Here is a 15,951-nt window from a genome sequence, read left to right on the forward strand (position 1 = left end):
CATCACGCCTTTCTTCTTTAGAAGTGGAGCTGCTCCTGTGTGTCATTCGTACGGATCCGCTGCTCTCAAAAGGTTACGGTCATAAGGGTTACATTAGCAACAAGGCAAGTCCATAGGTTTACTGTATGCACAATATTACATCATTTAAAAACTTTGTGAGACTTGGTCTAGATCTAGTTTGGAGATTTTGTAATAAGTATTTAAATCAAATCGGCGTTTTAGCTCAGCAGGACCGGTTGGTTGGTAAATAAAGATGTACGACTCATCTCCACTTCCTCACTATCCAGAGAAGAAGCCAAACAGCCTCAGCTGTTACAGCATCAAATAACTTATATCAGTGTGGTCAGATCCATCTAAAATCTAAAAACCAGCTTTGAAAAAAAGTGTATTTGACCTGAGACTTGAGTTTGGTTTTTGTCCCTTGGGAGAAAGTAGGGTTCAATGACAAGGTTTCAGTTCCACTTCCATCTTTATACAGTCTATGGTTTTAAGTTAATGTCCGCCATGATTAATACGACTACACAAGAACTGAGATCTCAATCAACACGCATTCATTTAGTTACTTCATAAATAAAAAAAATGTGTGTAATTGTGTGAATTATTTTAATAACAATCTTTAAAAAAGCATGTTCAGCAGGTACATTTATCAGTGTTACGTCATCAGGAGTCCTGTGATTAAAACCGTACCTGTAACCTTCTGTCACGGTTGAGCTGTTACAACCGTGACAGAAGGAAACAACCTGGATTAAGACACATCACTCAGAGTGATCCGGCAGTAAAAGCTGGTGAGCATGGGCAGCATTAGAGACAATGACCATATAAAGCATTAAAATTTTCTTTAATTTATTTTTACACATGGGCAACAATGTAGGATTCACAGTAAAAAATAGAAAGAAAACATTTACAAATTTAATTCACTTTCGTACCAGTTTCCCTCATGAACAGAAAAAGCGAGATTCAGTATTTTGGTTAAAGTTATTCCTGAATTGTCTGAAGCAGGGAAGACAAACATCACAGTGACATCAGGGAGACAAACAGACTTTGGTCCGGGAGACAATCTGTGGTTCTGTCTCCAGATCAGCTGAGCTCGTCTCACTCAGTGCTTCTGTCGACGGCTCAGCGTTTACAAACTGATCAGAGTTCAGATCAGAGCCTCACCAGGGCATGCAGGGGTTGGGGCAGTCCCGGATGTACGACTCCAGGCTCCCTTTAGACACCTGCATCAGCGTCGTGTAAGTGGTCAACTGGAAAAGACACAGGGACAAATTAACCCCTTATTGCCTGCATTAATTTCCAATCTATAAAAAAAATATTATTTGTGTTTTAGGCTGTCATACAGATGCTAAATTAAGTGGAGATTGTTGATTTCAACATAGCATATACAATAGATATAAAATTTAGGTATGAGGCAAATTAGCGACATTAGGCATAATGGGGCATAACCGTAATGTAACAATTTCCAGTCACTGGTATGTAGATTATTGTACTGATGCTGCTTTTGCTTGAAATTGAATAACAACATATGTTTCTGTACAATCATTGCTGTCCCATCATCACAGTATTTCAAATACAGCTTAATATCTCAAAATAACTTTGCTGTACAGTACCAAGGGGCTAGTATGTATTCTCCACTCCGACCACTAGATGGAAGCAGAGTACTTCCAATACCTTCATGGTATGTGTAGTATTTGCACCATCAGGCATTAGTGGGATAAAAAGACCGGAAAGGCAAATTTGCGACATTTGTCTACAAGGGGTTAATAGATAATAAATAATAAATAATAAATGTTATTTAATCTGAAATCATTCAAATAGCTTTGACGGGTAGATTAAAGGGAGAGACTCACCTTATTTAACACCGGTTTGGTGGAGAGAACGTCGTAGATGGTCTTTGAAGAGATGTTCTACACCGAGAGATAAACAGAGTCACATGATTGCATCACGTCTTCTAAATCAGAGACAGGAAGTCGGTGTCGTCGGGATATTCACCTTCTGAGTGATCTGGTGCATGCACTTCATGGCGGGGGTCCTGCGATCGTCCAGGAACAGAGGCTCCTCCCAGTGGTCGTAGTTGGTCTCCAGGACGAACCAGCGGTCCTGCTTCAGGTCGAGCCTGAAGGAGTCAGAGGAAACAACATTGGCGTGTGACAGGCAGCTGCTCCACATGAAAACAGGTTTGTGAAATAGGATCAAATCAGCTGATCTGAAACCAGAGCTGTCATCAGTTCCTGGTTAAGGAAGCAGTTTAATGTTTCACAAGACAAACACGAGGAATGCCGAGTCATGGTGACCTGTGGCTCCACCTCTTCTACTGCTGCATTTCAGTAGATTACATTCGATTGCTTTACACCCAGGACTGACTTTTACTGTATAAAATCAATTTAAACAGGGATTTTACAAACAGAATTTTTAACAGAAGAGGCCTTTGGAATCTCGACTTTAGATCCAAGAACAAAAATTCTGTGTGTAGTTGGGATTAACTGCTCCAGTGCTTACTCCAACAAGTCGATATTGAGCTCTCTGGAGCGGGTGATGATGCAGCCCTGCCCCGTCTGGTTTCCACCGAGGATGAAGTAGGCCGGAGCGAGCAGCTTGGTCGTTGCCAGGCGGGTTTTGGCCTCCTCGTAGCTGAGGGGACAGAAGAGACATGTATTTATTGGGGGGGGACAGCGACATGACGTGGAGAGACACCATTCAAGTTTTAGTCAAAACATCTAGAACTTAACTCATGGAAATGACGTCTGCTAGTGGATTTGATTAAATTAGATATGTTACCATTGCTTGTGTGTCCTTTTGAATTTTTCTTTATAACTTTGAGTATTTGTGTCTGATTTTTCCAGGTCAAAGTATGAGAAAATAATACCTGTTTGCGTTTTCGAGCACAGAGCGAGTGAGAAAGCTCATCCACATCCCGTCTCTCTGGCCCAGGACCCACTCCAGGATTCCTGCATTGACGAGAGTCGTCATTGAATCATGAATCAGTGCAAACTGAGGAGCTGAGTGGGTTCTACTCACCGATGTATCCTCCATCGAGGCTGAAGCGTTCATTCATGGTCAAGGTGAATGTTTGCTGAGAGGAAATTAGACGGTAATTAAGTTTCTTACATGTGGAACCTCCATCATGTGATGTTAGATAATGTTAAAGAGCAAAGGTCTCACAGGCTTGATGCCGGTCAACATGCCGACGTATCCAGCGAAGTTTGTGGACTTGAAGACGGTCTTGTTGTTTCTCTGGAAGTCGAGGTTCACCACCAGAGGCTTCAGCTTCTCGCTGATGATCCACGACTTGTTTTTCATATCCCAGCTGCGAGGAGCGACAAATTCATGTCATGAAATGAGATGTTTGGTCTTTTTTCGTCCCGAGTACGATCAAGCTTAAAAAACTGAAATTCTCACCCCATAAATAATCCAAAATCCAGATTTCTGCCATGAATGAGGTTACCTGAGAAAGAGCAGAGACAAAAACCTGTCAGCGCTGACGTAGCATCACTTTAAAGTTCGTTACTCAACACGTCTCGGACGATGATCCACCTTTATCGTCCTCGGCGACGACTGACGTGCACACGGTGAACACCTCGTAAAAGATGTTGAACAAGACGACCTCACCTACATGATAGAAATTAAGAAAATAAGAAAAATTCATTGAACAGGTAAATTTAAGACTTTTTCAAAGAGTTAAAAAAGTTTAAACATTTGCATTCTCACCGAGAGGAATCCCCGAAACATCAGCAATTCCTTTCATTTCCTCACCGTACGGTTTCGGGAGAGTTTTCGCCATCAAGGGCTGAGGAAAATTGGAAAAACGCTTCAGTCACAAGAGCTTTTTGTGACAATACAGACGTGACACCAGTTCCCAGGAGAAGCGAAACTCACCAGTGCGACGTCCACCAGCTCGATGAGTCTCCCACTGGGAACGAAGGCATCGGCCAGGTCTCGGACGGCCTGCATCATGGTCACCAGCTAAAAAACAGGAAAACACCACCAGTATAAAAGAGGTGAGACTCAGAGACTTTAGGGTGAATTACTCATGTCACGTCCTCTGCAGTTCACTTACATCATTCTTCTTCTCTGCGATCAGAGCGCTCCACCTCTTGCTGGGGGGCAAGTCCAGGTCCACCGTGTACCAGCTGACGGCCCCTCGGAACCTGAGGAGGAGGGAACAGATGTGAAATGACTCCAGCACAACAACGTCAAAGAAAACATCCAATCACAGCTCGTTTGATGGGGTCAATGTTTATCAGGTTGAGGCCATGTAAGCTAATCGTACATCAATAAACTGTTTTAAAGATTATCTCAAACTTATAGTTAGATATGGAGCAGAGTAATACGTTAATTTTAAAGTAGGAAGTAGAAATAAACAAACTACTATATTTTGTTTGTTTCATGGCGGTTTTCCACCACTAGCAGACAAACATTTTTTTTATAAGCAGCAGAACTTTACACAAAAACCATCAGGTACAAGGTGCGGAATTTAATTAAAAACCATCAGGTACAAGGTGCGGAATTTAACCAAAAACCATCAGGTACAAGGTGCGGAATTAGATTAAAAACCATCAGGTACAAGGTGCGGAATTTAACCAAAAACCATCAGGTACAAGGTGCGGAATTTAACCAAAAACCATCAGGTACATTGTGTGGAATTTAACCAAAAACCATCAGGTACATTGTGTGGAATTTTATTAAAAACCATCAGGTACATTGTGTGGAATTTTATTAAAAACCATCAGGTACATTGTGCGGAATTAGATTAAAAACCATCAGATACAGGGTGCGGAAGTTGAGCATGGACATTAACGAGGGGTAAGTGAAGGCAGCAGCTCTCAGCTGTTATCAAACACGAGTTACGTAGACAAACAGCGATTCTCCACCTGTTAACGATACAAACGTTATTATCTTCCCATTAGCCCCAGTAGAGTTACGCTACTCACGTGGGTCCGTTGGGCGGATACATGTCGGAGCGACAGTCCTCAGTGAACTGTGGAAACAAAACAACACGTTCAGGTACAAAGCTTCAACTCGTTTCTCCAGTGGACGAGTTTAAAGTTTAAATGAACGAAAACTCACCGGAGGGACGAACTGAGCCGAAGCGACGGAGAGGAAAGAGACAGCGAGGAGGACAACACCCGGAGACATGTTCACCAGCTTTCAACCAGAATGGGTTTGTGCCCGGTCCACTGCGTGAGGTATATCAGGTGACGGCGGGCGGGAATAACTGTAACACAGCGGGAACCGGAAGTTACCGAGGAGGGATAAAACACCCTTCAAACCAATAAAAAAAATCACAAGTTAAATTAATTTATGATTAATCGTAAAATTAAACAGTAAAATTTATGTTTTTTGGCATTAAAGTGAAAAGCTTGATGAATATAATTAACACGGTGATAACGAACACCCCTCCACGCACATTCGTCCATTCCACACGGAAGTAAAATTACATGACCACTTTTTCTTCTTTATTAACAACAGAGACAAGAACAGAAACAATAACATCAAGGTACAAATACACAGAAAAACATCTGTATACAATAATTCTACTTCATTTTACTGGACCTCTCTATTCTTATAAATTATTTATATTATTGTGCTATTTTTATTGGGTTATTTTGTTTACCTAATACTTTATCAACACCAGCAAAAGCTTTGAAATGATGACATAAGCCTTAGCTGTCTGTACTTGTAGTCATTGTTTAGAATAAAGTAAGGAAATATGGCAAAAAAAACACAGAAAAAAATACAATGCGAAATAAAAAATAATAATCAATCAAAATATACAAAAATAGAAATGAATTGAGAGTGTATTCTATTGCTAATTACAAATGTTACAAGCTCTTATAGTTTTGATATATTTTGTTTTTTAAAATGATTAGCATCAGATAAGTGCAGCAAAGCACAATTTCCTACCAGTGACTTTACATTTATTAATATATGGAATTTATTTATATTATAAGGTTAATTGTACAAACATTGGAAGTGTCTTTCTTCGCCCAGTCTTCAAACTAAGATCAAACACATTTTTACAAAATGAGACACAACCTTAGGTTCCAGTTTGTAAAGAAAAGTACATTTACTCAAACACTGCACTTTCAGTGAGATTTGTATTTATTTTTCATTTCACTTTATAATTCTGTTCCACATGATTTCAGAGGTAAATGTTCATTTTACTCCATTACATTTATCTAGTTACTTTGCCTGGTAGGAATTCATTTGATTCTTCTTGTTCAAGTCATCAGATATTAAGGGGGAAAGAAATCTGACAGTGCAGTAAAAATTTAATTTAATTTTTCCTTGTTCTTGTGCAGCAGCTTCACTTCTCCTCTTCCAAGCAGTTTTTCAAGCACATTGATTTAAATAAGTAAACACTGGTTAAAACATTTATCTTTCCACTTGTAATGTAAGTACTAAAATGCAGTCATAAGAATATTGGTTTTGCAGAATATCTAATATTTGTTGTGTCTCAACCAACAACAAAAGTAGTTTACACAATGATGCATCACTCATAGTAGCCCATTCATATATTCCATGTACGTATTTCACGACAGACGTTTTCTGCATAACTAGCACTTTTACTTTTGATGTATTGTGTCGTAATTTTGCTTAAGTGTTGGATTTATGAGCCTTTTTATATTGTGTATTTCTAATCCTCATTCAAACAAACAAATAAAAAAAAGCAACAGTTGATTCATAGCAAAGTCAAACGATAGATGATTATTTACAATGTGGATCAGCTCATGTGTAGAAATGTCACCGCCCCGGTTAATCCAACTTGCTGCAAAGTAGAATAATTACCCAGACAAAACAGATTTAACCTTGTAATGTTTATTATTATTAAAAAATAACATCTAATCTGAGATTAAAAGACCACAATAATGAAAAGGTGACATTTACAAAGACATTGCAGCAGAGTTGAATCTTCACTTGCAGTACCGGTCGGCTTTCATCTTGCTTCTCCTGAAATGAAAAGAAAGATCAGGTTAAACACAAAGAATGCAAACAATTATGTTATCATCATTCCCCAAATTATGACTCTTTGACTTTATTGTATCATTAAGTTAAAAAACAGATTTCAGTTCAGTAAAATTCAGTTTTTAACAGTTTGAACATCAAGTGAAATTGCTGCTTTGTTTATTGCTTCTTTTGACACTACACATCAAGAACATAGTGAAAAGTGCACTTCTTTACTTTTATACTTTATTTAAGGTTTATAATTTGGATCTTGGAACAGAGATGAATTGATCTTGAATGTCAACCTGTTGATTTGGCTTGTTTTGCATATGGATACACTGGTAAGCATTGATTTGAATTTAGCCCAAGTTTCTGTGGAAATTTAACCTTTTGTATGAATTTAATTTTCTGAGAAAAGAACATTTACAAAAGAGAATTATCAGAAAGCAGAATGACAGCAGAAATTTTACAATGAATATGCTATGATCTTGTTTTCACACCTGTCGAGCAGAGACTCATGGAACTTCCCGTCCGTTCGGGCTTTCTTCAACGTGACGGCGTCGCCCTCGTTGACCCTGAGCCGCCGATCTTGAAAACTCTGAAACTTCTTCCTGTAATACACACGGCAACATTAATAAGACAAATACCAATGGTCGTGCAAAAGGAAAATGGTTAGTGGCTAAGCCTGCTAGCTGCGACAAAACAACAAATACACAACTGATATCCCCAGAAACACTAAAGTCTCAAGGTAACACTTCACCGTCACAGGCTGTAAAGACTCATTCCTTCATGAATGCTGTTTCTTTTAAATATGCCTTAAACAGCTTCAAAATTAACCTCTATTAAATATGTTGCTATAAAACAACCGAGGCACCTTGTCAGAAACTTCTTGGATATTTAGTTTGCCTGTCTGTGTTTTATGATTCCCCGGCTGCGCTCCATCCTGAAAGGCATTTCAGACGCTAAACACTACATCAAGACACAGGCTCAAGGGCAGCCATTATCAACATGTCAACATGACGAGTCCATTTCCCCAGCATTCATCTCAAACAAATAATAGAGCGGGAGCGCAAGCCAAAGAACGCAGAGCCAAAAAAACAAAACACAACAGCTTCAGATTTATTGCCTGGAACTGGATCGGCTACAGACGGGTCGTACATTAAAGCACTAACAGCATCAGAAGCTAAACTGTGGTAATGTTTGCTTCCTCGTTCCAAACAACACTCCATCAATTGCATCTTTAACACATGGGATTGAGGAGGAAGTCGCTGAGGTGCGTGATCTGTTGTTGTTAAATTCTGGTCTGTCTGACACAATGTGTGGATGATGAAGGAAATAAAGTCTTTTTGTTTTTGATTAGAATAAAGTAATTTAGCATTTTTTCTAGAGGAGGCTACGAGGTAAACCACTTAAACTGTAAAATGTCAAACTGTTGCGAAATAGAATTTGATTGCTTTGATTTTATTCTAATCAACAACGCAGAACCTGAGAGATATGTGTTACACCACGCAATGTATTCAATGTAGTTTAAATCACACAAGAGATATTATAAATTCATATAAGTAGACTGATGCAGAGAAACACAAATAACATAAGAACCAAAATACTTGAAATAAAAGATTGATTTCCTTAAGAGGAAACAATTTCAGCCTATTAATCATTTAAAAATTAGTGCCAAGAAAACACAGAAAACATACAATTCAATAGAGAAGTCCTAAAAAAGGGATATTAACATTGTGCAGTATTTCTACAAATAATTTTAACAATATTAAGGATTCCAAAAGATAACACTCTGCTAAATCTGTCTATTCATGATGTTAATTTGAAGGAACTTGGGTGAAATAACTTCAACGTGGCTGAAAATGTATGGATGGACTTTAGATCTTAAATTGGTTAAAGGCTTTACTGGGTTTATCAGAGAATAAGAGTTCCAACATGGGTTTCCCTCATGTGTTTGTGACTGGGCTGCTGCCTGTGTAATGAGTCGGCGAGACCTTACTCACACATAATTGATTTCACACGACTTCACATTGCCCTGGTCCTCGTCTGCAATGTCATCTTTGCGCTTGACGTCTTTGTCCGCACTCGATCGGATCTGGAGAGAGGAGGACAAACAGAAAGAGATTCAATTTCAATACCTGGAGTCCCCTGAAGGGAGGGGCCGCAAACATGCCCCTTCTTCCTCTTCGGATTAACATGCATCCTGAAGGAAGAACAGGATTTACACATCACCTTCAGCATCTCGCCGTCCCCCGCCGTCTTGTTCTTGGCAACAATGTCCCCGATGTCACTGTAGGAGATGAAACAGCTATTTGCTGCCATGAGAGCCATTTTGCCCTGAGGCAGAACGCAGAGGAAACAGAGGAGAAGGCAGTAGATTAGATAGAATTGCAGTGGGATTGGTTGTTGTGACAGGCGTGAAATGTTGCCTGATATTTGATGTGGAAGAGGCTCAGGGTTGTGCCAGGCAGGTTGTTTATAGGCTCAACAAAGCAACAGGGGGGGGCAACGTGCTACAGTGTTACGGCTTTCTGCATAATGAAGGAGCTGCTCAGTGCTACAGCAACGTGTCTCTCAGGCTGAACTCCAGTCCAGCATCAGGCGAGCGGTGACAGGCAGGGGAGCACTAACATGATGTATCACAAATATAAAAGATGTGTACTTATTCAGATGTCAAACATCAATCCCTGGTAACAAACAAATAATAACTTTACCGACACAAATACACTTAATTAAGAAAAGTATTTATGGGCAACTGACATTTAGCAGTGGAAAATGACTGTGGACTACAGTGGATCCGATCTGGATGCTGGATCGTGATCTTGCTGGCTGCTGACCAGAGACGATGCAGCAGGACTGCTTGACATATAGTATTGAAGTTATCCTTCAAAATGTTTACCCTCATCGATGCTGCTAAAAACTTTAATCCCGATGAAGTTTTTCCTACACTTGACATCTATTGCACTTCTGTCCGTCCTGGGAGAGGGATCCTCACATGTTTCTCTGAGGTTTCTACGTGTTTTTACCTGTTAAAAAGGTTTTTAGTAGTTTTTCCTGACTCTTGCTGAGGGTTTAGGACAGAGGATGTCTCACCATGTTAAAGCACTATGAGACGAATTGTGATTTGTGAATATGGGCTATACAAATAAAATTTGATTGATTGATTGTTTGATTTAATAAACACATGAGTTATTGAGCTTGATATTTAAATATAAGTTGAAGGCTTAGGTATCTGTTTACTTTCCCAAAACCAAAGATAACCTTGATTAAAATGTTGCTTTATCCAACAAAGTTTGTGACAAACAAAAGCATTGAATAGTCACATGTGGTGGCAGAGGGCGCTGTTGCTCAATACATGTGACATAGTGTTCTACTACTGGCCTCATAAGATAAGGATGGCCGAAATGAAACATTGAAAGATTCACTCACATCCTGGAAGACTGGTTCCCATTGTTCCCTGGCGCCGATGGCATCCGAGCGGCCCACCACCAAACCCTCAGAGTCTATTCCCAGGTATTTGCCGTATCCAGACTTCAAGGCTATTCTGCAACAACAACAACAACAACAACAAGGATCAGAATTTCTCCCTGGCAGCGGAGGAGACAATACCAACAAAGCGAATCTAATGTTCACAACATCATTAGCTCTTCCTGCAGAATGTTTTTCTTTACGACAGGAAAGGTTAAACCACCGCATGAGAAATAGATCTCTAACAGACAGAACCTCTGAAAGGAGAAAGTGCTCGTGGAAGCATAAATGACTGTTCTACATCTAGACAACACAAACAAATCCTTCACATGAAATGCATAAGTAGGGTAATAATACGGTGGGTGGAGGATAATGTGTAGATGCAAACAGGAGGAGCAGTTTGTGTGTATTCACCGTGAGTCGGAGAACTTGATGGCAGTGAACTGCTCTGGAGGGTCAGGTCCTTCATCCTCTGAAATAAACAGAACAAGTTTGACCTTTTAAATCTTTGTCAGTATTACTTTTCAAATTGCTACGAAAACAGATGTTGTTAAGGTGACAATAAAAGTACTAAGCCAGCAGCTAAGTTAAATAAAATATTCTCTGATGCAAGATCTTTGACTTGTTACTTAACCCTGATTTGTCAGTTGTGACAGAAATGCCACACAAAACAGATAATGCAGTGTTGAATTATTCACTGTGAAAGAATCATATACTGAAAATGTGCATATTTCTTTTCAGATCAAGATTATCTTTCAGACAAATCCCATATTTGTCTTATACATTCAAATCCTCTGGCTGTGGAGCACTTTGCAGATCTCAGACCAGTGCATGATATGGAAATAACTGCTGTGCTGCATTTTAATGTTTTGTTTTAAACACTGAGGTCTCCGGGGCGCCCTGAGATTTCATAGAACTGTGACCCGCCTGCGATCAGGTCACTTCCTGGCTTTTAACGATGCATCAGAGCGTGATACGGGCATCTGGTCGAGGAGGAGCAGGGTCGACTAGACATCAACACAAGAAGCATTAAAAAGAGTAAAATACGATAAGCTGCTTTTTCAAAAGGCTTATTATCTGTTGTTTATATCAGGATGACCCTCGGGTTTGGCTGAGAGACCATCAGCATGTTTCCTTTGACCTGCAGGTGAATGACAGCAATTTTCCAAAAGACTGCATCACACACACTGTGCTGCGCGTGTGGAAAATCTATAATCTCTCTTTCTATACTGCTGGCTCGCGCTCTCTTTCATCTCCCAGAAACAAGCTTATGTGCATGCAGATGACGAGGGCCCACTAAGGGAGTTGGGATGCTTCAATCTCCGAACCGTTTTCATTGGTTCTCACAAAACGTGGGCTGAATCCATTGTGAGAGCTTCTCTCCTTCCCCGGCGGACTGGTGCAACGTGAGCGCAGCAACGCTCCTTCAGAAGTGGGTGAAAACACTAAGTTAGCTCTGCCCTTCCCCTCAATTCAACCCGTTTTCTGCTCAAATACTTTTAGCTTTTTGGACAGAATCACCTGAAGCCTGAAGTGTGTGCAGAACGTGTTGTTTACAATATTGTCCAAACTGTTTTAATTATACACGTTATCCAATATGTCAATCACTCTGCAAAAAACAATTAAAACCACACCAACGCTGTAAACTAGTACTGCACCACTTTCCTCACAATGTACATTGTTAGATTTAATTGTTAGATGATCATCTTTACTCGCACGGACATGCTTCGGCTTTAGAAAGACGGATGCTGAACGGATGGTAATTACTTTCTCCATTAATTGCTTTGTCTATAACATGTCAAGAAATATTGAAAAATTCTCCACAGCCCGGGGGGCGATGAATTACAATCATCTTGTTTTATTTCCTCTCCCTTATTAAACTAAAACCCTAAAGAGTGATTGTTAGTTTTTAATTAGAATTTGTTTTGAGTGATTACCTGGACAAACATTTTTTTTCCTTTAATGGTAACACAACATGATTCTATCAAACACAATACAATTCCACTAGAATGTGACGGACAATAACAGTGAGTTTCTCCCCAGGTAGTGATGTCTGTTTTACACTAAATAAGCAGGGAAACTCAAGGAATTTGTGTAGAAATGGAATTACTAATAAAGGAGAATGCCGTTTGTATAATACTATGCATTAGTGAGAGGAATAATAACTCTTATAGTAGTTGATGTTGTTATTAAAGCACAAAACATTCGTGGGAAACTTAGTATAAAGCTCAGAAATATCTCTTTTATTCTGTGATTACACCGTATGTCATGTAGGGGTGGGAATTGGCAAAAATGTGACGATTCAATAGTATTGCGATTCTGCGGTATATTGCGATACTGCAAGTATTGCGATTCGATTCTGCGATATGTTGCGATTTAATGTCCCCCATATTATTCAAAGGCATTACAAAAAATTAGGAAAATAAGACTGCACACCTCACTTCAAATGTCACATTTAATTCTGTGAACAACATTTGTCTTCTACACATTAACTGAAGTGCAAAAACTAAGAAAGGGTAGTGCAAAAACTTTGTCCTTCAACATTCAGGACACAGGACCTTTGTAATTATTTTCTGAATAGGAGACCTCTCACATGAACGCTGAGCTCCCAGCACATAACTTACAATTATTTAAATACAATACAGTAACATCAAGCAGACATAATAGAGTAACATAAACCTGAGAATAATCATATAAATAAGAGTAGCCTAGAGCTTCAATTAAATTGAGAAAAATATCGCGATACGGAACAGAATCGATTTTTTCCCCCACCACTAATGTCATGTCAGGTATCCACAACAATATATACAGTTTCTAAAGTGCTGATAAAAGCGTGAAGGAGACGTCTCTTCTGCTAAATGACCTGCTCACCTTTGTGTGGTGCACCGACGGTGAAAAGTCCGGTATCCATGGCATGGATGTACGCGTTGGTCTGCATTTCTAGGGCAACCGATCCCGTTATTTCTCCAAAGTTGGTGACGGACCACCAACCATCTGTTGAGGAGCACAAACACCCAGGTCAGAATATGCAATAACACACGGCATCACTGTTTGCTTTAAAGTCACAGAAACACAAAGGTGTAATCCACACTCTCTGTCTCTTTTTGCAGTAAACAGTGCTGATGTAAGGCATGAGCTGTGTTTAGGATTAGAGTTTATGAAAATCTTGATTTGGATGCTTCCTCAGCTAAAAATGTGTTTACCTCGGGGTAGCGGATTACTCGTAGCTGGTTCTTCTCATTTTTGTGACAAGCTGTGAGCAAATATTATAATATAGCCCCTAAAAGTCTGGTATCAGGCACACATCTATAAATACTAACAGTTTATGACTATGAAATTGTTTCTCTGTTAATATTTCTAACTTTTCCATTACACATATTTAAATAAATCGTAATTATGTTGTCGTAAACATAACATAACATGTGGCAAAGATTTTCTCCAATCATCCGCAACAGTATAAATAAAAACAAATTATGATTCATACAATTAAATGTCTTGGAGGAAACTATACTAAACTGTCCTTAACATCTCAGCCACTTGCATGCAGCTTAATGTTGATGTCATGTTTTCTCTAGGTGGTTTTTTACAGTTTATAAATAAAGTAGATAAACACACCAACTACATCAGGTTTTTGTTCATCATCTGTCGCTTTTCTTTTCTTATCCTTATGCTTCTTCTTTTTCCTGTGAAGAAAAAATACAAATATGCAATCACGTCAAATGCTAATTGAAGATGTGGCTATTAAATGTTTAACTACACATGTTGACCTTGTAAAACATAAGTAAACATTAGGACTCTGGGAGCTGCTGACTCTGGGAAAGGTGAATATATTTTCCTTGAAATGCAACGCCAAGACTCTGAATATAGAAAACTGATCAATAAGTTATCATTCAAGTTTGATCATGAATGAAAGTTTTATGACACAAGCTGCAGAGCCTCCACAAATAAGACTTGTAGGTCTCTTAATACATGTTGTGGAGCTACAGCGTGAATTGAAAGTTTGATTTTTTTGGGTTGATGCATACAATTAAAATCATCACAACAAAACAATTCACACTGAGTTTATGCATTAATATTAAAATAAATACTGCTTTAACAATTACATGTCATTATTTGCAGAATGACACAGAAGTGCCGCGAAATAAAACAGCTACGTTACTTAAGTTTTGATAATTTTGTCAAAGTGGTTCCTATATGTTTATGAATACATACAATTTAAACATTTTTACTATCACATTAAGTATAAAAGAGGCTTATATAAGAAGTACACATGCTTAATTATTCTAGTATTTATAATTATAGAGTCTGCTGTGATCTAATATTCTGCATCCTATAACGTATAGGTTTTCTAGGCAGTTATTTATCTGTGATCATATTTAGTTCCACTACTAATAACACAAATAATAACACAACAATGTGCCATTCAACATTTTAAAGACAAAGCATTGCTTGATTTGCACCAAACTGACTGATGGTTGAGATGCTAGCTGTTAGCATAACTAGTGTTCGTGTGTTAGCTCGCCTCTAACCGCAGACTGAGCTCGACAGCCAGTGAAAACATTTGAACCATATTTATATTTATCATATTTAGCTGGTAACGGTTTGATATTTTAACTACGTTACTGATCACAGACAGGGAAGCAAAGATCAAAGCCTCCTCGTTCTTGCCTATGCTACATTAGCTAGTTAGCACAGGTTGTAGCTAGTAGCTAGCTAGCACAAGTTGTAGAGAATCCACTCGGTTAGCTCATAATAAAGTAAAGTAGGCTGTAGGGACGTGTGCTGTTACGTGATAGAGGAACTCACCCTTTACTGAGACCTTTCAAAACCAGTTTGGTCGATTTCGCCCGTGAATATTCAGCCATTTTCTGCAGCTAGCCCGGAGGTTAGCAGGTTAGCACAGCTAGCAAACACCGAGTGATGCTACGGCGGACGCAGAGGGACATTCAAACTCCAAAGCAGTTCACCAGAAGGCGATTTCATAACAAGCATGCATCAGAAGTACTTATACAGATATACTCCATTAGTAAAAGTAATGGGATATTATGCTTAAGTGTTTAAAATAAGAGAATAATTTTCTCACTGATGCTTTGTAGCATATTCAATTTAATCCTAAAACTGATGCATCCAGGTATAGACAAGAGAGTAAGTAAAGTACAAAACAGAATAAAAATATGAAATGCAAAATACAGAACACAGGTGGCATACTTATTAAACACCCGGTAGAAAAGTAACTAGATAATAAAACTGTCAAATACATCTAACATCAAATTTAGCATAAGTACTTCAAAAGTATAATTGGACTGCAAAGAGGTTTTGCACAGTGACTTGTGTATGAAAAGTAAAACCAACAAGAAAATTAGCCCAGTTGATGCTATATATATATATATATGTATATATATATTTATGTATGTCTATATTGGCTAAGTCCAGACATCAGTATCAGTGTATATGCACAAGCTTATTTTTGCAGCATTGGAATAGATAGATAGATAGATGGATACTTTATTAATCCTGAGGGAAATTTAGAACATCCAGTAG

The 15,951-nt window shown here is 38.8% G+C and overlaps 2 protein-coding genes across 2 annotated transcripts; both read right to left on the minus strand.

Annotated features, from left to right (window-relative positions):
- Positions 1-586: 586 nt before the first annotated feature.
- On the minus strand, positions 587-5,182 carry asah1b (N-acylsphingosine amidohydrolase (acid ceramidase) 1b). Its single transcript, XM_061083959.1, has 14 exons — positions 5,065-5,182; positions 4,929-4,975; positions 4,055-4,145; positions 3,874-3,960; positions 3,706-3,784; positions 3,532-3,606; positions 3,397-3,442; positions 3,160-3,304; positions 3,016-3,070; positions 2,864-2,945; positions 2,497-2,628; positions 1,990-2,113; positions 1,848-1,904; positions 587-1,244 (listed from the first exon to the last, which is right to left on the minus strand). Exons 1-14 carry the CDS (start codon positions 5,131-5,133, stop codon positions 1,155-1,157), a joined length of 1,179 nt encoding a protein of 392 aa, XP_060939942.1. The 5' UTR covers positions 5,134-5,182; the 3' UTR covers positions 587-1,154.
- A 1,618-nt stretch (positions 5,183-6,800) lies between these two features.
- On the minus strand, positions 6,801-15,333 carry frg1 (FSHD region gene 1). The gene is made up of 9 exons (XM_061089864.1): positions 15,217-15,333; positions 14,026-14,093; positions 13,282-13,404; positions 10,825-10,882; positions 10,372-10,486; positions 9,175-9,279; positions 8,946-9,037; positions 7,443-7,553; positions 6,801-6,948 (listed from the first exon to the last, which is right to left on the minus strand). The coding sequence occupies exons 1-9, from the start codon at positions 15,273-15,275 to the stop codon at positions 6,912-6,914; spliced, it is 768 nt and encodes a 255-aa protein (XP_060945847.1). The 5' UTR covers positions 15,276-15,333; the 3' UTR covers positions 6,801-6,911.
- Between the last annotated feature and the right edge of the window lie 618 nt (positions 15,334-15,951).

This window comes from Limanda limanda, chromosome 2 (genome assembly GCF_963576545.1).
Source record: "Limanda limanda chromosome 2, fLimLim1.1, whole genome shotgun sequence".
Classification (NCBI taxonomy): domain Eukaryota; kingdom Metazoa; phylum Chordata; class Actinopteri; order Pleuronectiformes; family Pleuronectidae; genus Limanda; species Limanda limanda.

Excerpts from the sequence above, each read along its gene's own strand:
- asah1b (XM_061083959.1), bottom strand. The coding sequence starts at position 5,133 with ATGTCTCCGGGTGTTGTCCTCCTCGCTGTCTCTTTCCTCTCCGTCGCT. Across the intron at positions 4,146-4,928 it reads TATCCGCCCAACGGACCCAC|GTTCCGAGGGGCCGTCAGCT; the intron begins GTGAGTAGCGTA and ends CCTCCTCCTCAG. Across the intron at positions 3,443-3,531 it reads CGTCGCCGAGGACGATAAAG|GTAACCTCATTCATGGCAGA; the intron begins GTGGATCATCGT and ends GCTCTTTCTCAG.
- frg1 (XM_061089864.1), bottom strand. The coding sequence starts at position 15,275 with ATGGCTGAATATTCACGGGCGAAATCGACCAAACTGGTTTTGAAAGGT. Across the intron at positions 14,094-15,216 it reads TTGAAAGGTCTCAGTAAAGG|GAAAAAGAAGAAGCATAAGG; the intron begins GTGAGTTCCTCT and ends TTTTCTTCACAG. Across the intron at positions 7,554-8,945 it reads TCGTGTGAAATCAATTATGT|GAAGAAGTTTCAGAGTTTTC; the intron begins GTGAGTAAGGTC and ends TGTGTATTACAG.